The sequence below is a fragment of the Rhinoderma darwinii genome, chromosome 1 (genome assembly GCF_050947455.1).
Source record: "Rhinoderma darwinii isolate aRhiDar2 chromosome 1, aRhiDar2.hap1, whole genome shotgun sequence".
NCBI classification, from domain to species: domain Eukaryota; kingdom Metazoa; phylum Chordata; class Amphibia; order Anura; family Rhinodermatidae; genus Rhinoderma; species Rhinoderma darwinii.
Window position 1 is genome coordinate 634,129,928 of NC_134687.1, and position 20,362 is coordinate 634,150,289.

General features: G+C 42.0%; 2 protein-coding genes across 5 annotated transcripts in view; one reads left to right on the forward strand and one right to left on the reverse strand.

Moving 5' to 3' along the window:
* The window catches only part of LOC142654474 (uncharacterized), a 1,458,099-nt gene that overhangs the window by 312,558 nt on the left and 1,125,179 nt on the right, over window positions 1-20,362 (forward strand).
* Window positions 1-20,362, reverse strand: part of LOC142655323 (uncharacterized) — a 70,378-nt gene that overhangs the window by 26,316 nt on the left and 23,700 nt on the right. For all 4 annotated transcript variants that reach the window (XM_075829624.1, XM_075829447.1, XM_075829535.1 and 1 more), the window contains 4 exons: window positions 14,215-14,312; window positions 14,048-14,126; window positions 13,824-13,921; window positions 13,544-13,658 (listed from right to left, as the gene is read on the reverse strand). In XM_075829624.1, the coding sequence (XP_075685739.1) occupies window positions 13,544-13,658; window positions 13,824-13,921; window positions 14,048-14,126; window positions 14,215-14,312 (390 nt within the window). The remainder of the gene's footprint in view (window positions 1-13,543; window positions 13,659-13,823; window positions 13,922-14,047; window positions 14,127-14,214; window positions 14,313-20,362) is intronic.

Below are 20,362 nucleotides of genomic sequence, written 5' to 3' on the forward strand. Positions count from 1 at the left end.
TCGTCTTTTTTCAAGGCTAAATAGGTTTCATTCTTTTAATCTTTCCTCATAACTTAAATTCTCCATGCCCCTTATTAGCATCGTTGCTCTTCTTTGTATTTTTTCCAACTCCAGGGCATCCTTTCTATGAACTGGAGCCCAGAACTGAACTGCATATTCTAGATGAGGCCTCACTAATGCTTTGTAAAGTGGCAATATTACATCACTGTCCCGCGAGTCCATGCCTCTTTTAATACACGACAATATCCTGCTGTCATTTGAAGCAGCCGATTGACATTGCATGCTGTTATTTAGTTTATGATCTACAAGTACACCCAGATCCTTCTCAACAAGTGAATCCGCCAGTGTAGCTCCCCCTAGGACATATGATGCATGCAGGTTGTTGGTACCCAGATGCATAACTTTACATTTATCTACATTAAACTTCATCTGCCAAGTGGATGCCCAAACACTTCGTTTGTTTAAATCTGCTTGCAATTCACGAACATCTTCGATAGACTGAACTATATTACATAGTTTGGTGTCATCTGCAAAAATAGAAATAGTGCTATTAATCCCATCCTCTATATCATTAATAAATAAGTTGAATAATAGTGTTCCCAGCACTGAACCCTGGGGTACACCACTTATTACCGGGGACCATTCAGAGTAGGAATCATTGACCACAACTCTCTGGATACGGTCCTTGAGCCAATTCTCAATCCAAATTACAAACTATATTTTCTAAACCTATAGTCCTTAATTTACCCATTAGGCGTCTAAGGGGGACAGTGTCAAATGCCTTTGCAAAGTCCAAAAACACTAAATCCACAGCGGCCCCTCTGTCTAGACTTCTGCTCACCTCTTCATAAAAACAGATTAGGTTAGTTTGACAACTTCTGTCCTTAGTAAAACCGTGCTGGCTGTCACTTATAATACTATTTTTTGTCACATAATCCTGTATATAGTCCCTCAATAGCCCCTCAAACATTTTCCCCACGATGGATGTTAAGCTTACTGGTCTATAATTACAGGGGGAAGACCTAGAGCCCTTTTTGAAAATAGGCACCACATTTGCCCTGCGCCAGTCCCTTGGCACTATACCAGTCACTAGAGATTCTCTGAATATTATGAAAAGGGGGACAGAAATAACTGAACTAAGCTCTTTAAGAATTCTAGGGTGTAACCCATCTGGTCTCGGGGCCTTGTGCACATTTATTTTAATTAATTTAGCTTGGACCATATCTACATTCATCCAATTCAGTATATCAACGGATATATTAACAGCACCGGCAGCGGCTACATCAGCTGCTCCTTCTTCAGTTGTATATACAGAGCTAAAGAACCCATTTAATAACTCTGCCTTCTCTTGATCCCCTGTGACCAACTCCCCATTACCACTATCTAGGGGTCCTACATGTTCAGACCGTGGCTTTTTAGAATTTATATACTTGAAGAATTTTTGGGGATTTGTTTTACTATCCTTGGCGACCCGCCTTTCATTTTGTATTTTTGTTAATTTTATTACATTTTATACAGATTTTATTAAGCTCTTTATATTTTACAAAGGCTGCAGATGTACCCTCAGATTTGTATTTTTTAAATGCCCTTTTTTTTCATGTATTGCCCTTTTTACAGAAGGTGTAAGCCATGTAGGATTTAATTTTAGTCGTTTATACTTGTTACCTATAGGAATAAGTTTTGCACTATAATAACCCAAAGTAGATTTGAAAATCTCCCATTTATCATTTGTCCCATTATTTGACATTAGTTCTTCCCAGTCTATATCCTGAATTGCAGCCCTCATCCTGGGGAAATTGGCTTTCTTAAAATTAATTGTTTTTGCCCTCCCAGCCTGCGTTTGTTTTTTACAGTATAGGTAAATTGTAACTATATTGTGATCACTGTTACCGAGGTTTTCACGAACATTAACGTTCCCAACAAGCTCTGCATTATTAGAAATGACCAGATCCAACAGAGCTTCACCTGTAGTCGGGTCTTCCATAAACTGGCCCAGAAAATTTTCTTGTAACAGGTTGAGGAAATGTCTCCCCTTTGCAGTTGAAGCCGAACCAAGACACCAATTAATATCCCGGAAATTAAAATCTCCCATTATCACTACAGTACCCACCTGTGCAGCCCACTCCATCTGTTTATATAGTTGACCTTCCATCTCCTCAGTTATATTGGGGGGTCTATAGATTACACCAAAGGTAATTTTTTTCAGTGTTTACCTCCCTTTCTAGTTCCACCCACAAGGTTTCAACCTCCTCACATTATTCACCCACTATTGTCTCTTTCACACTCGCCTTCATATCATTTCTGACATACAGACATACACCACCGCCTTTCCTATTTGCCCTGTCTTTCCGAAACAGTGTAAAACCCTGTAGATTTACAGCCCAGTCATGTGAAGAGTCCAGCCATGTTTCAGCAACACCAACTATATCTATATTTTCTTCAAATACCAAGGCCTCCAGCTCCCCCTTTTTGCTTGCTAGATCTCAGGCATTTGTGAACACACACTTTAACTTGCCTTTCAGTTTTTCACTTTTATTATCAGAAATGTGATTTGACATTTGGCCATTTTTATTTACACTGCTGTTTTGTAACAAAAGGATCTCCTTATCCTGTTGTCTAGTCCTCTCCCCACATTCTGTTTCTCCCCCCACCAATATAGTCTGACCCCTCTCTAACCTGGCTACCCCTTTTTTTCTACATTGACCTCCCTCCTCAGCCCTAGTTTAAATACTCCACCACCCCAGCTAGAATTCTCTCCCCCAGCACAGCGGACCCCCTTCCATTTAGGTGCAAATCATCTGCAGAATACAGTTTGTACCCCAATGAAAAGTCAGCCCAGTGCTCTAGGAACCCAAATCCTTCTCCTCTACACCAAGACTTAAGCCATGCATTTAACTCCCTGAGCTCCCGCTGTCTTTCCTGTGATGCGCATGGCACAGGCAGTATTCCTGAGAATACAACCTTGGAGGTCCTTCCCTTCAGCTTGTAGCATAGTTCTTTAAAATTATTCTTAAGGCTCCTCCACCTGCCATTTATTCTGTCGTTGGTACCGACATGGACCACGACAGCTGGATCACCAGCCCCTCCCAGCAATTTGTCCACCCATTCCACCACATGCCGAACCCTGGCACCAGGGAGACAGCAAAACAGTCGGTTGAGGTGGTCTTGGCGACAAATTATTCTATCAGTCTTCCTGATTATAGAATCACCTACGACTATCAATCGCCTTGGCTTACCTGCATTGCCATCCCGCCGCCTACTAGCTGGGCTGCTCTCCCGGCTGTTGGGGAGATCAGTATCCACTAGGGCTGCCATTTCTGAGACTGACACCCTCGCATCAACACCCAACTTGGCAATTTTGCTTGGAATGTCAGAAACCGGTTCAGCCTACCTTTTCTTTGACCCCTTTCTACTGCCCCTAACTATATTAACCCAGCTACTTGCCTGATCCTGCTCACCCATGTCAACCCTTTGAGGGTCACTGCTACCCTTAGATATTTTTGATGAGGACAGAATATTGGTACGTGGTACTAAGCATCCTCCAGGTCTAGTGATGCCATCACACAATCCCTGGAGAGGAGATTTACGGTTGAAGCAATGCTCTCCATGCAGAATTTTTTGTAGGTCAGATAAAGATTAAATCTTTTTAGGTTTATTATGACCTTGTGTCTTCCTCCTGGTTTCTTCACAAGGAAGAGAGGGGAATAAAAGCCCTGACCTGTCTCTGTCCTTGGGACTTCAATTAGAACTCCTTTTTCTATAAGTGACAGGATTTCTAATTCTAAGACTTTCTGCTCCTCTGGTCCCTTAGGGGCCTTGTGGCAAGAAATCTATCTGGGTGAAAATACCTGAACTCTAGCACGTAACTCTGTCTTTAAAATTCCTAAGATCCCAGGATTCGCTGATATTCTCTGCCAATCCTTGAGAAACAGGGATAGACGACCCCCCACCATGGAACTTTTGGCGTCATTGTTGGTTTCTGTTTTTAGGGTCGTTTTGAGGCCCGAAGAGGAAGCCTTTATTTTTCCCTGTGAATTTTGAGGCTCTAAAATACTTTCCCCTAGGGTTAGGTCCTTTGTTATTAGGCCTTTTGGGACTAAAGGAATCTTTCGTTGGTCCTGCCTGTGTAGGGAACCCTTTTTTTGCTATCGGACGCTTTTTCTAGTAGGTCATCTAGCGGGGACCCAAATAGATCATCTACGGAGCAGAGAATAGCGCACAGCTTCCCTTTTGACCCAGTGTTTCCCTTCCAGGTTTTTACCCAGATAGCTCGTCTAGCGGAATTTGACAGGGCTGCTGATCTGGCAGAAAGGCGTACATAGTTTACTGAGGCATCAGCCAAAAAGTCTGCCTCCTTGGAAAGCATTCTAAGGGAGGATAGGATTTGATCCCTAGAGGTCTTGTCTTTGAGATGAAGCTCTAATTGTGGGAGCCATATTTTTAGAGACCTGTCCAGGCAGGTGGCTGCAATGCCCAGTTTAAAGGCCCCCGTAGAAGCTTCCCAGGCCTTTTTTTAGATAGAAGTCTGCCTTTCTATACATGGGATCAGGCAAGGAGCCTAGATCCTCGAAGGGAATGTTTCCTTGAAACTTTTACCACTGGGGCGTCAAGTCTAGGGGGGGTGGGGGTTATCCCAGTCTTTACATATATCATCCTCAAAGGGATATTTCCTCTTGAGGAATTTGGCTTTCCTATCAAGATTTTTCCATGCCCTTTTAATGAGGCTGGTTATATTCCTATGAATTAGAAAGGTTCTGTTTTTCTAGGCCCTAGACCTTGAAACATTATGTCCGGGAAGGACAGAGGTTCTTTGGGATCATCAATGTTCATAGTTGCCCTTACGGTCTTGAGAAGCTGATCTATGTCTTCCATTGGGAACAAATTTCTCCCTCCCTCGTCCGAGGAATTGTCTAAGGAGCTCCTTCTTCCTCTAGCTGAAAGTCTGCTTCAGCTGAGGATTCGGAGAGATCTATCCGGCTAGAAGAGGTAGGTGGTAAATCCTACTCTTTCTTTTAAGGGAGTTCCTAATTTCTGCCCTGACAATATCTTTAATACTTGAGGCCAAGTTTGAAGATTCTTCTGAGATAATGTTGTCTAAACATTTTTTACAAAGTCTCTTAATATAGGAGGATGCTAGTTTCTTTTTACAAACCGCACATTCCTTGTTGTGGGTTTTTTCCTAGGACAATCCCTGGCCTAAACATATGCAAGAAAAGGGGGACAGCATTTAGTAAGGAAGAGGTTTGGTTTTTTTTCTTACCCCATAGTCTTGACTTTTCCTCAAGTCCCGGACTAGAGGATTTGGTGGCATCCGAGCGGTCAGTGAGTCCTGATGCTTCTGCTGGCGTTTCCATAATGGAGGAAGAAGCTGGAGACTGAGGCTCCGTTTTGTTCAGGCCTAAATAGGCCTCGCATTGGCTGGGAGGCCCTCTGCTCCGGACGCCTGGAGAACCTCCTCCCGGTTAGGGTCGCCGGAACCAGCGCCTCCTGGAGCGTTGGGCGCGTCACCCCGCCGGTAGTGACGCGTCGCAGCGACCGGAAGTTCTGCACTGAGTGCGCCGGAAGCCGCCAATGCTGGGCATCGTCCGGCCCCACTAGGGAGCCGATTAGGACCCAGGGAGACCGCTCCCACGCTTGAGGAAGGACTCACCCTGTGGACCTTGAGCCACCTCCAGGGGGGAGGCGATGGACTGGGAGAGGAGGGAGTACCTGTACCAGGCTTAAAGTTGCTCCCTCTAAAGGAGACTTATACATTCCAGAGCACCCGTAGGGAAATAAGGTAGGAACCTTGCTAGGGGGTCTGCAACCCAGGGAGAAGTGCTTTTCCTACAGGACAATCCATCTGGAGGACAGGAAACCTGACTGGGTGTGTGGAGAGGTGTGTCCCTTTTTATATCCTCAGGTTGCCTGTCCAGCGGATGGGATGTTTCTCCAGGGGTGCTGTCATAGGTGAAAAGGGTAAAACAGCAATCCTGATATAGATGTTTTCGTTTTTTTTTTTTATATATAGCGTTTACTACGCGTCATAAATTACATGTTAACTTTATTCTGCGAGTCAGTAAGATTCCGGCGATACCAACTTTATAGCACTTTTTTATGTTTTACAACTTTTTGCACAATAACATTACTTTTGTAAAAAGAATGTATTTTTTTGTCGCCATGTTGTAAGAGCCGTGACTTTTTAATTTTTTCGTCGACGCAGCTGTATGAGGGCTTGTTTTTTATGAGACGAGCTATAGTTTATATAGGCATGCATCTTTTTGGTCACTTTTTATTTAAATTTTTGGAAGACAATGTGACCAAAAAAACAGCAATTCTGGCAGTAATTTTTTGTTGTTTTTTTTATGGAGTACACTGCGCGGGGCAAATAACATAATATTTTTATAGTTCAGGTCGTTACGGACGCAGCGATGCCAAATGTGTATGGTTTATAATTTTTTTTCAATAATAAATGACTTTATAATGAAAAAAGGGTCTATTGTGTTTTATGTTATTACTTGAAACTTTTATTTTTACACATTTTTTTTAGTCCCACTAGGGGACTCGAAGGTCCAACTGTTTGATTGATGTTCTAATACATTGCACTACCTATGTAGTGCAATGTATTGGAATGGTCAGTTGCTCACTGACAGCAAGCCGATCAGGCTCCACCTCTGGGCGGGGCCTAATCAGTTTTAGTAATGGCAGATCAGGAGGCCATTCTTAGGCCTCCTGTTGCCATAGTAGCATGGCAGGGCTCCCGATTTGCTACAAACCACTAAGATACAGCGATCGCTTTCAATCGCTGCATCTAAGGGGTTAATGGCAGGGATCGGAGATAGCTCCGGTTCCTGCCGTTACAGCAAGATGTCTGCGCGGCGTTACAGTGAGGTGTTTGAGCCGGAAGCTGGCTCCACCTTGCCGTTGGTACCGGAAGACCTTTAGGCCCCGTCGCCAAGCGTGGCATAGGAGGCTTCCGTTTCTGGCAGACCGGGTTAATCGGCCGAATCGGAGGCTAGCACCAGTCCTGGCCGTTACATCAGGGCGTCAGCTGTAACATACAGCTGGCACCCGGCGGTGATGAAGCGGGCTCAGCTCCTGAGCCCGCAATATCGCAGCGACGTAATGGGTAATGGTACTGCGCTTTGCGGGATGCCCTGCCCGACAGTGCCGTATATATATGGCAGATAATGGGAAGGGGTTAAGAGGGTGCTGCCAACCAAGGGAAAAAAAAAAAAAAAAGAAGAGCATTCCTGTGTGCAGTCACAGTTCTCAGGTCCTGCACCATGTATAAGACATTTTCTGAAGTGTTATTATCTTAGTAAAAAATTTGGGCCAAAAAGTTTACTCTTTTAAAAATGTAGGAAAATGCTATTTTTTATTTTTAATCATCTGATTCGAAAATGGATAATGATACCACACAAATATATTTATTTAGGCACCACTTCAGTTTTGTAGTGGCTTTGAGGGGCTCATATATCAGAGACCCCCCATAAATCACTCCATTTAAAAAAAACTGCACCCATCAACATTTAAAAACAGCATTTAGGAAGTTTGTTAACCCTTTAGGTGTTTTGCAAGAATTAAAGCCAAGTGAAGGTGAAATTTACAAATTTCATTTTTGTTTTGCAGATATTAAAATAAATGTATTTAAAAATGTAAACATTTCTGTGAATCAGGAACACCAAATAAACTGTTAATGAGTATTATTAAAAATCAAAGTCAGAAGAATAATATTTTGGCAATTCTTGATAAAAGAGGGAATAGGATTAAGCAAGATTATGAAATTAGATCAGAATTCTTGAATTATTATTCAGAATTGTATGGCTCTGGAAAAAAGTATAATGAAGAACAATTGGAGCTCTTTCTAGATTCAATGTCTTTCTCCCCCTTGTCTGATATTCAGAAAGATGAGTTGGATCGACCAATCTCCCTGGAAGAATTAATAAATGCATTGACTAGTGTTAAAGGAAATACAGCTCCAGGTTTGGATGGTTTCCCATTTGAACTGTATAGAACATTTGGGGAAGAACTATTACCAGCCCTGTTAAAAACATTGAGTTCGGCAGTGGTAGAGGGCAAATTGCCAAGCTCAATGGTAGAAGCTAATATAGCTTTGATGTTGAAACCAGGTAAATGCCCGGAAAGGATGGAATCTTACAGACCTATTTCCCTGTTGAACACTGATGCTAAACTTTTCGCCAAAGTGTTGGCGGGAAGGTTGGCTAAAGTAATCTCTACTGTAGTACATAGTGATCAGCAGGGATTTATTTCTGGTAGAACGGTCAACCAGTGTGTTCGTCGGGTATTTGGGAACATTCAAGTTACGCCAGGTGAGGCCCCCCGCTCCATTCTGTCTCTTGATGCAGTTAAAGCATTTGACAGAGTGGAGTGGGGCTATTTATGGGCAGTCATGAGAAAGCAAGGTTTTGGAGAATCTTTTATAGGAATGGTTAAATTATTATTATATAATGGTCCTAGAGCAAACATTAACATAAATGGTGAGAACTCAGAATTTTTCAATTTAAGTAGGGGTACAAGACAGGGTTGTCCGCTTTCTCCCCTACTCTTTGCATTGGCAATGGAACCTCTCGCCTGTTTGAGGATGGAAATATTGTGGGTTTTGGAGCTAGGGGGGGAAGAGGATAAAATTATCTTGTATGCTGACGACCTTTTATTTTTTTTGACGAACCCGGAAGAAAAATTGGATTATGTTATATCTATTATTCAAAGATTTGGATTCTATTCTGGTCTAAAGATCAATTGGGAAAAATCCATATTAATGCCACTAGATAAAAGCGATTTAGTACTACAAACAAAAATTCGAATCATATATCCAGGAGAAAGCTTTAGATATTTGGGTATAGAAATTTCAGATAATATAAAAGAATTTTTGGATTATAATTTGCTCCCCCTTATAAACGAAATGGAAAAAAAAATAAGAATATGGAACGAATTGCCAATATCAAAAGCCGATAAAATTGTCTTGATTAAAACAGTTCTAATCCCCAAACTTTTATGTGTTTTTGGGGTTACCCCGGTGTGGATACAAGATAAATATTTTAAGAAAATCATAACTATCTTTAATAACCTGATTTGGGGAAGGAAGAGAGTTCGGATTAAGCTAGACTACTTATGTCCTTCAAGAGAACAAGGAGGACTAGCATTTCCAGATATTAGAGTATATTACTTAGCAGCACAATTACAATACATACAAGAATGGGATAAGGCCGAGTTCTTACAATGGTTGATCACTAACATTAAAGGCCGTTTTTCAGATATTTATGAGGTGTTAGAATCTGGTCAATTAAAATCTGGAGTTATGGAAAACGTGTTGACCGCACAACTCCTGCATGAATGCTGGAATAGTTTAAGAAATATGACTGGTCGAAATGGTTTTTTATCCTTTTCCCCGTTATGGCACAATCTTAATATAGAAGAATGTAAGGCTATCCCAGAGTTACCATTGTTAAAGCTTAGAGGGATTAGATATGTATTAGATATAATGGAAGAAGGAAAAATCAAAACATGGGAAAAATTATCAGTTGATTTTGACTTGACGGAGAAGGAAAGATTCTCCTATATCCAATTAAAGCACGCATTTGATAAATTTAAAGATGGCAATCCTCTCAATAAAGACCATATGGATGACTTTTACAAAAAACTGAGAAAATACAAATGTGAAAAAAAAAACTCTCTCCAGGTTGTATAAATCCCTGATGGAAATAAAGTCAAGGAAAATAAAATTTAATTGTGTTATTAAATGGGAGAAGGAATTGAATAACGATTGTGTTCTTGATTGGAACATAATATTTCTAAAGTATCGATAAGCATGAACCATCAGCCTATTCAGTTCAATTTGATACATAGGCTTTACTATACGCCTGTCCTTTTGAGTAAGTTCTCGATTAATAAAGCTTCTAACTGCCCCAGATGTGGTGCAGCGGAAGCAAACTATTTGCACATGTTATGGAATTGTATTAAGATTGCTGATTACTGGGATAGAATTTTTAAAAACATTTTGGAAAAAATAGATCCAGATATAGTGTTTCAACCTCAACTGGTGTTGCTGGGTGATGATTCCAAATTAAATATTTCTAAGGAAAAAAAATGTGGATTAATAAAACTATTATTTATTGCAAAATTACTAATAGTTAGAAAGTGGATATCTAGCTCCCCACCGGAGTTTAATGCTTGGGTAAATAATGTAAAAATTATAATGAAATATGAGAAAATCTATAATCAAGGCAAACACTGCAAAACCTATTGGCGGGAGTGGTAAGAATTTTTGTTCTTTTTGTTTTTTGTTTTACCAAGATCGGTCTTGAGAGGGTGGGGGGTGGGAGTAGGGGGAAAATGTAAAAATGTGCATAATTGTATTTTCTTTATTCCTTACTTGTATGAAATTTGATATTGTATTGAATAAAAAAAAAATTTAAATAACAGAAGGTGATAACAGAGAAACACCACTCACTATTTATCCCCCTGGTTCTGCAGTTTTTAGAAAATATCACATATGTGACCCCAGTGTGCTACTCGACAAGCACCGGCCTCAGAACTAAAGGAGCATCTTGTGGGTTTTGGTCTGCTTTTCATTAGGACGTTTTCCAGGCACCATTTAATATGTGGCAGGGGCCTTGAGGTGCCAAAACATTAGAAACGCCATGAAAACGACCCCTTTTGGAATCTGCACTCCTAAAGGAATTTATCTAGGGGCCTGGTGAGCATTTTGACCCCACAGGTGATCTGCAGAAATTAGTGTGCAGTGGATGTTGCCGCGAAAATTCAAATTTTTCCATAGATATGCCATTTCTGTACCCAGTATGTTGTGCCCAGCTTGTGCCACTGTGAAGAGTCAGCTCTCCTATCATACAGTGCTTTCTGGTTCTTTTGCCTGGACACATGACAGGGCTCAGGAGTGAAAGAGCACATGCAGATTTGAGGCCTAATTTGACAATTTACAATTGTAGAGGCTCTCAGGTGAAATAATTAGAGAAACCCCAAAGTCACCCCATTTGGATGTTGAACTTTTTCCCCAGATATGCCATTTCAGTGCCAAATATGTTGTGCCCAGTGTGTGCCCCTACAGACACACACCCCATAAATAGTTAATAGCGGGCTCTCCCGAGTACTGCAATGCCCCATTTATGGTCATAAACTGCCGTTTGGGCACATTGCCAAATTCTTGGATTGTGGGTTTTGCTTGGTAGTTGTTTTGTTTGGGGTATTACTGGTGTTTCAGTTTATAATGTGGGGGCATATGTAACCTGTGCGGAGAACATCAGGGCATAATAAGAGGGTGTAATAATGTGGTAAATAATACAATAATCCATAGATGTGTGTTAAGCTGTGAAGCAATCCTTTATGCGCAGACCAGTGTCGCACTGATAGATGGTGTCCTTCCTTCCTTATCTCTCTTTTGGAACACACTTTGCAACTTTTTTGGGTACTACCCTTGTTTGCAGTTTGGAGAACTTCACGTAGAAAGTGTTGCCCTGGTATAACACGACGGCCTCGCTTCCAGTGGTGGATGACGTTTTGGGGCAGATGTGCTTGGGCCATCTCCTTCCCGGTTCCCAAATATTAGGGCCTTGGGAACCACCTCTTGAAAACGAAGGAATGTTCCCATGTGGGGGAGCACGTAAGTGTTATGCAATGTCATCTGTACGATGTGCACAGCCAGCTTTTTGTACCATAGGACGTCTATATGGTGAATCGGGGTATCGTACAAAATATCTGTGCTCCAGTATAACCATAATATTTGACTTCTTCAGAATCGCCATATGCAGCAAAAGGCCACCAAATATCATCATCATCATCTCGACTGCATCTACGGGGTCCACCTGTAGGGTCTAGCAAACTATGTGGGATATTGGGCAAAAAACTGTTGGACATGTAACTAGTCATGGCCATCATTTTGCATCATTGTGTTCCCAGTCTCATAACTTTGTTGTTTTTTCATCTATGGAGCTGCGTGGGGGCCGTTTTCTGCAGGGTGAGGTGTCGTTTTTATTGGTACCACTTTGGAGTAAATGTGATCTTTCGATCACTTGAATCCATTTTTTAAGCCAAGGTGACCAAAAATAAGCAATTCTGCCTTTTTTTTTTGTTTTGTTTTAACCATGTGGGATAAATAAGAGGAAATTTTTATAGGTCAGGCCATTAGAAATGCGGCCATATCAATTATGTGTAGTTTTGTTTTTTTTCAAATTATGAAGGATTTGATCGGGGAAATATGCGATTCTTGTTTCTATTACTTAAAATTTACTTTTCTAAAACATTTTTATTTTACTTAGGGACCTTGAATGGCTTATATTCTGATCGCAGGTACAATACACTGCACTACTTGGCAGTATATTGTAACTCATTTTTCCACTGACCGGCAACCTACATGGCAGACCAGCTCATGGTTAGGCTTCCTGGTTGCATTACAGCAACCATCTGCACCAACCATCAGCACCCCATGATCGCTCACAGGGGGCCAATGCGACGCAGGTAGAGCCCCTTCCCTCTGTAAATTACTTAAATGCTGTGGTCACGATTTACTGCAGCATGTAAGGGGGTTAAACTGCCAGGATCAGAGGCAACTCTAATCTCTGCCGTTGTGACGGAATGTCAGATGTACCTTACAGTTAGCATCCGGTGCAAATTGTGCGGGCACATCTCCAGTGCCCACTTAATCTTATGGGCATAACTGTACGCCCAATTGCAGGAAGGGGTTAATGTAGAACTACTGTGGAACCTCACCTTAAAGAGGCTCTGTCACCAGAAATAAAAATGCTCTATCTCCTACATCAGTTTATCGGCGCTGGAATGTAGTTACTAGCAATGTGTTTTTATTTTAAAAACGATGTTTAACAAAGTTATGGCGTTTAGAACATTTATGCAAATGAGGTCCTTAATGCCCAACTGGGCGTTTTTTAATTTTCAACCAAGTGGGCGTATGACAAAGAGGTGTACGACGCTGGCCAATCCGCATCATACACCTCTCTGCCTTACACCCAAGCTAAATTCACTGAGCAGTGCAGTCTCGCGAGACTGCGCTGTGACGTCACTTCTGCCCACAGGTCCTTCATCCCTGCGTCTGAAGACATCTTTCGTCTCCCTCCAGGCCGATGAGAAGTCCCAGTCGTCGGATCGGTAGTAGCAGCAGCCTGGAGGGAGACGAAAGATGTTGTCTTCAGACGCAGGGATGAAGGACCTGTGGGCAGAAGTGACGTCACAGCGCGGTCTCGCAAGACCGCGCTGCTCAGTGAATCTAGCTTGGGTGTAAGGCAGAGAGGTGCATGATGCGTATTGGCCAGCGTCATACACCTCTTTTGTCATATGCCCACTTGGTTGAAAATTAAAAAAACGCCCAGTTGGGCATTAAGGACCTCACTTGCATAAATGTTCTAAACGCCATAACTTTGTTAAAAAACATTGTTTTTAAAATAAAAACACATTGCTAGTAACTACATTCCAGCGCCGATAAACTGATGTAGGAGATAGAGCATTTTTATTCTGGCGACAGAGCCTCTTTAAGAAACCTTCAAATTCACTTTCTAAATCCATTATTACTGACCTGTGGTAACACCTCCTGGAATTTCATCCTCCACATCACTCTTACACGGTTGATCGCCCCTCACACGCTCTTCTTCTACTTCATCCTCCACTTTAATATTAGTCAGATCTTGCCCCTGATTTCACATATGTAACAATTCAGTACAATACAGCAGAGTGTGCGAAGAATCTAACAGATCAACATAAGAAACCACCAAAATCTATGACCACATCTGTGACTGCAGGACCAAAAAGCTCCACACCCCCTATATAGATCTGGTATAGGGCCCAGCTTCATCTACCTGATGATTCTCTTGGACATTGTGATTTTCCTCTGGACAGTCCTGGGAATACAGAGGACTGGGACATCTCTCTGGTGGATTTCTCCTACTGGATCCATCTGTAGGAAACACACAGTGACGGAATAGATTGTTTACATGTGATGAGGAGATGGGAGTAGTATCTAGGTGACCCGCAAAACAGGTTTTTCTCTTAAAAACTAATGAAAGACTTTCCCTTTCCTTACACTGCTGATCAGCCATTAAATCCGTCTCCTCTTCTGCTTCATCTTTAACCTCAACCTTAATATCAATCAGATTTTCACTCTAAACAAACAAGAAAAAAAAAATGTAAAATTAAATTGGGTTCAGTTACTTTATGGTCATATTTTGGTGAGACTTCAGCGCCATCTACCGGTTGATTCTCTCGGACATTGTGATTTTCCTCCGGACAGTCCTGGGAATACAGAGGACTGGGACTTCTCTCTGGTGGATTTCTCCTACTGGATCCATCTGTAAGACACACACAGTGACTGAATACATGACTACTGTATATTTGTCTATATATCAGACACTTCTCTCAAGACCTTTAATTCTAATATTTAGCAGAGTAAGAATTAAAATGTTGTGCTCCTCAGAACCTGGGCGAAGGGTCCAGCGCTTCCTAAGCCAAGGGCCTACAAGAGGGAATGGCAGGACGGGGAGTCAACGGCTCCCTGCTCCGCCATGGGTTTAACTTGTTTTTGCTTCCTGAGGATTTACATACTGTTGAAAGTCGTAGTCCGATTTAAGAGAATAGCTACTGTAGCACAAATTACTTAAAAAGTTAATGCTGGCTGTGATAGAAAGGTGTCAGAACACGCAGAGCATCCCCAGCTTGCTATATATGGGGATGCGTTGCTAAAGACTGGTTGGAATGCCCCTGCTTACCCCGGTCTACTGGCAAAAAGGCCTAGAACAGATATGCGAGCATCAGAATGGTCATAAGCTAATTGAAAACCAATTACCAGTAAATGTAATCTTATCTTTCCACTCCGCCCATGACAGCACCCTGAGAAGATAGACCAGATAGATTAGGAGGGACCACAGCCAGGAGGACTTTTCTGCCAAAAGCCAGTTGATCATTAGATTGAAGGTCCAATCTAAAGTGCCTGAAAAAGGTATTAGGAGAACTAAGTAGGTACCCTTCAGATCTGGTCTATGGAGGCATTAGCCCTTTCTGCCCATGAAGTAGAACTCGCACGAGTAGAGTGCACCCCAAACTCAGAAGGAGGATTCTTTCCTGCTGAAGCGTAGGCTAGTAAAAGTCCACCTAGCTGGGGTTTATCTGAGAACCGTATCCCTTTTCTGTGCCCTGAAACTGAAAACTGTGAACGTTTCTCCTCCATAGGATTTTTGGGGGTTTGATAGAAGGAGGGAAGAACTACAGTATTTCTTGGGAGCGATCGGTGAAATCTACTCTCGGGTAAAAGAAAAAAAACTATGCCAGGTCTGATACTTATCCTTTCATCCAAGACGTTCATGTAAGACTAGTCTGAAAGACAGCAACGTAACCCACCCCCCTGGAGGAAATCGCTCCCACAAAGCCTGATTTATATGCCAACAGATTGCCAGGAATATGGTCAATAGACTCAAATGGAGATTCAGCAAATCTAGATAATACAAACGTTAAATCCCAAGGGTTCGATCTACATTTTAAAGATGGTTCGGTCTAATTCCAGCTCTAAAAAATTGTTTCATCCAGGGATTTTTACAAAGAGATAAATAAAAACAGGGAAAAGTAAGAGACGAGATGTGCACTTTCATGGTGCTAGGCCTCAATTTTTTATTAATACCATCTTGGGGAAAATTAAGGATTCTGGGAATAACAGAGTAGACCCTCCTGCACTTTGTTTTTCCTGGTGGCAAAAAGATCTAACCGTGGTTTTCCCCCCATTGATAAGTAATATTCCAAAACACCTCCAGATTTAAACATCATTCTAATGTTCTTATGAATGGGAAACACTTTCTTGGACGCAGACCCTCAAACATCTGATCCCGAATATAAAAACGTTCATAGTGGATCTAATGGCCCTTAATAAGAGATCTGCCCTCAGGAGGGAAGAGAAGTTTTCCTAATAGCGTCAGAATCTACCGACACTTCTTCACCCTCCTCACAAAATGCAATATCCCTAGTAGAGTCAGACACCATACCCTTCCCTATAGATGTACTAGGACGATTCCTATTAAAGCCTTTTATTTTACAATGTCCTTAATATATTGGATCAAATAAGACGGTTCCTCCTTCAACAACTTGTCTAAACATAGCTTATATAGGGGCTTAACCAGGGATGAAGGCAGATTATTTTTACAGATGGGCATCTTTTTTTGGGGAGCTTCTTCGATCCCTTCAAAAATCACGGCACATCAATAGGAACAGAACATAACCAAACAAGGTATTTACCCTTTCACCCCCTTCCAGAGACTAATAATTTTCCATCATGTCCGGATTCCGGATGGCCAGCCTTCCTTCTCATTTTGCATAATTGAGGAGAAGTAACGGAGGACACAAGTCTCATGACCTGCCTTGGGTGAAGGAGCCAAAGACTGGCAGAAACCCGCTTCCTCCAAGCGCCATGGTTTTTAAAATTACCATCCCTTTAGGGTATCCTCCTACTGCCCCATGTGATTGGAACACAGTGCATGCTCTAGGCACGCCTTGTTCCACTTCCTGGTCCAGATTTAACACGGCCATGCTGATGTGTCCGAGCCCGGCCCCACTTCCGGAACGAGCACCAAAGCTGTCCCACTTCCAGTCCACCCCACTCTCCTCCCTCAGGTCATCAGTATTTAAATAAGACAACAGAAGGCGGTAAAATAAAAAGGTGGTAGCAATGTGGAGGACAATGCCAGGCCCTGGGACCTATTGCATGTCAGAAAGCTCCCGGCATGCCTGCCACATTACAGGTAATGCTTGCTCAGCATGGTAAGGAGGAATACTTGGTGGATCTACTCCCATTAGGGGATAAGGAAGGGAGAAAGGCTCAGACTCTACAGAGTACCTCCTATTACACCAAGATTTGTTACAGGGTTCAGAAGTCATGCAGTCTAGAATGTTGCATTTCAGAGGTCAAGCCTTTCCTGATGTCCAAAGGAAAAGAAACAGAAACTAAGCTGGTTAGGAGTTTTTCTCCTTTGAAAGCATTTCTGGATGTTTCCAGTCGTGGATTGGAGCTGGTCTCTCAGGGGGATGTCATGGAAATAGTGAAAACAAAAGTCCGATCCATGGAGGCCGAACTTTCCAACTTACAGGACTTAAAGGATTTGGTGCCAGATACCCCAGGAAGCTTCAGAGGTCTTGTGGCGTTCGTTCAGAGACAGAGCTGTTTGGCGATCTCATCTGCAGCAGTTACACCTAATGGTCACGTCTAATATCTACTTCAAAAGGTCTGGAAAACTTTTACTAGATTTGTTGGAGATTATCCAGATACCTGGGAGGTCCCCAACGTCCTCATCTTAAATACTCTTCAGGCTAGATTGGATAGGAACCCTAGGCCCGTTAATTTGACATTCCAGATTGCAGCTCTCAGTAACTTCTTTGACTACAGGTTGGCAGACCATCCTTGGGTATAACTATTTATTAATGCCTCAATGAGACGGTGCCCTGTAAGATCAGTAGTTCCTCCTCGGCACTTGAAAACTCTTCTCCGGCTAGGTCACAAGCTCCCAAAAATCTTCAGGGGAGATTTCCATCAGTATGTTGACCCTAAAAATCACGTTTCTGTTAGCCATAACTTTTGCTATAAGCTTTCTTTAGGAAGCAGGAGATTGTGTTACATTCCTTCCGTACTGAGAAATGATACTGAAAGGAGTAGCACTGTTTAGATGTTTGATTTTCTACCTGAGAGCTTATTCAGATTGGAGGAAAACCTTTTACTATAGTTTAAGGGAAGTCGTAAGGGATTGGAGGGGTTGTGAAGCATTTAATCTCCTCCGGGTTTCCTGTCCCGAGATGGGTGGTCCTCGCATGGGTGCGGTCATGGGCTCCAGGAAAACAATATCCGGTAAGAGTAGTTTTTGTTTTTACATATTTTTCTATAGATATATGGATCTAGCACACAATATACATACAGTACTGTGCAAAAGTTTTAGGCAGTTGTGGAAAAATGCTGCAAAGTAAGAATGCGGTTAATAGTTTTTTTTTAATCATTTAACAAAATATAAAAAGTGAATGAACAGAAGAGATATCTAAATTAAATCAATATTTGGTGTGACCACCCTTTGCCTTCAGTACAGCATCAATTCTTCTAGGAACACTTGCACAAAGTCATGGATTTTGTAGGATTATAGTCAGGTGTATGATTAACCAATTATATCAAACATGTAATAATGATCATCATTTTCATATGTAGGTTGAAACACAGACATTAACAGAAACAGCTGGGTAGGAGGCTTGAAACTGGGTAAGGAACAAACTCTGCTACAATGGTGAGGTTGTGGAAGACTGTTTCAGGTCACAGGTCCACCATGGCAAGACAGAACACAGAAACAAGGTAGTTATACTGCATCAGCAACGTCTCTCCCAGGCAAAGAATTCAAAGCAGACTGGGGTTTCAAGATGTGAAGTTCAAGCTCTTTTGAAGAAGAACAAAGAAACGGGCAATATTGAGAACAGTAGATGCAATGGTCGGCCAAGAAAACTTAGCGCAGCCGATCATAGACACATCATGCTTTCTACCCTTTGAAATCGGAAGAGGTCGTCCAGCAGTGCCATCAGCTCAGAAGTGGCAGAAACCAGTGAGACCCAGGTCCACCCATCTACTGTTCTGAGAAGTCTGGCCAGAAGTTGTCTTCATAGAAGAATTTTGTCCGAAAAGCCATACCTTCGATGTGGTAACAAGGCCAAGCGACTCAACTATGCACAACAACATAGGAACTGGGGGTGCAGAAGAACCCCAGCAGGTGCTCGGGACCGATGAGTCAAAATGTGAAATATTTGGCTGTAATCGAAGGAAGTTTGTTCACCGAAAGGCTGGAGAGCGGTACAATAATGAATGTCTGCAGGCAAAAGTGAAGCATGGTGGAGGTTCCTTGCAAGTTTAGGACTGCATTTCAGCAAAAGGAGCTGAGGATTTGGTTACGCTTAATGGTGTCCTTAATGCTGAGAAATACAGGCAGATACTTATTAATCATGAAATACTATCAGGGAGACTTCTGATTGGCTCCAAATTTATTCTGCAGTAGGACAACGACCCCAAACATACAGCCAATGTCATTAAAGGGGTTGTCCCAAGTTGATAAATGTGTTTGTGTACATGTGTTTGTGTGTATGTGTAAATGTGTGTGTGTTTGTGTATATATGGGTGTGTTTGTGCATATGTGTATGTTTGTGTATTTTTGTATATGTATATTTGTGTGTTTGTGTATATATGGGTGTTTGTGTACATGTGTTGGTGTATAGGTTTGTGTGTATATGTGTGTTTGAGTTTGTGTGCATGTTTGTGTTTTTGTATATGTGTGTTTGTGTATATGTGTGTGTGTATATGTGTTTGTGTATAGGTTTGTGTATATATGGGTGTTTGTGTACATGTGTTGGTGTATGTTTGTGTGTATGTGTAATATATGGGTGTGTTTATATGTGTTTGTGTATATGTTTGTGTGTGGTTGTTTGTGTGTGTGTGTGTAGGTGAGTATAAGTATCGGTATTGTTCACATTGATAACTTTTTTTTTATGTTGTTGCAGATTTTGATGTATCAATTGGACTACATCTTCGATTCGTTGGACTACTGCGTAGATCTACGTTTTTTGAAAATTTTAATAAAATGGTTAACGAGGGTTTTGTTGGGCATTTCTTATTTCAATAAAAAAAAATCGTGTGTTTTTTTTCAAACTTTTTTAGTGCCTAGATAATGGTAGTTGGCTGATTGACAGCGTCCATTTTTAAGGCGGTACTTAGTGTTAGCCGGTGCCGAGGCTAGCACTAACCACCCATTATTACCCCGGTACCCCCCACCACCACCACCACCAGGGGTGCCGGGAAGAGCTTGGTACGATCCAGTACCCGACCCCCCATTTTTATAACCAGCCAGATACAACACAGCAGCAGCAGCCTAGCATTATAAGGGTGGGAAGGTCCACTGTTTTTGGCCCTTCCCAGCCTCATAATACCAGACTGCGGCCGCCCCAGAGCCCGGCCATCACAACAGATGGTCGGGTACTGGATCGTACCCAGCTCTTCCCGGCACCCCTGGTTGTGGTGGGTACCGGGGTAATAATGGTGTTTAGTGTTAGCCTCTGTACCGGCTAACACTAAGCTTCCCTTAGTAATGAAATCCTGAGGTATTAATAAATTCAATTTATTCGAATGAGTGGCTACGCGTTTCCACGATGAACAATCGTCTTCATCAGGCCAGGTGCACATTACATTGGACACGTCTTATATAACATCTGGGTTAAAAAAATGACGTCACACCCGGCTTTTTTCATTCATTATTCTCACCGCGGAGCAGTGAATAAATAAACATGTTTAATACACCAAATCATTCTCAGTAAATTGTTACACAACGAAAGGGTAATAAATAAG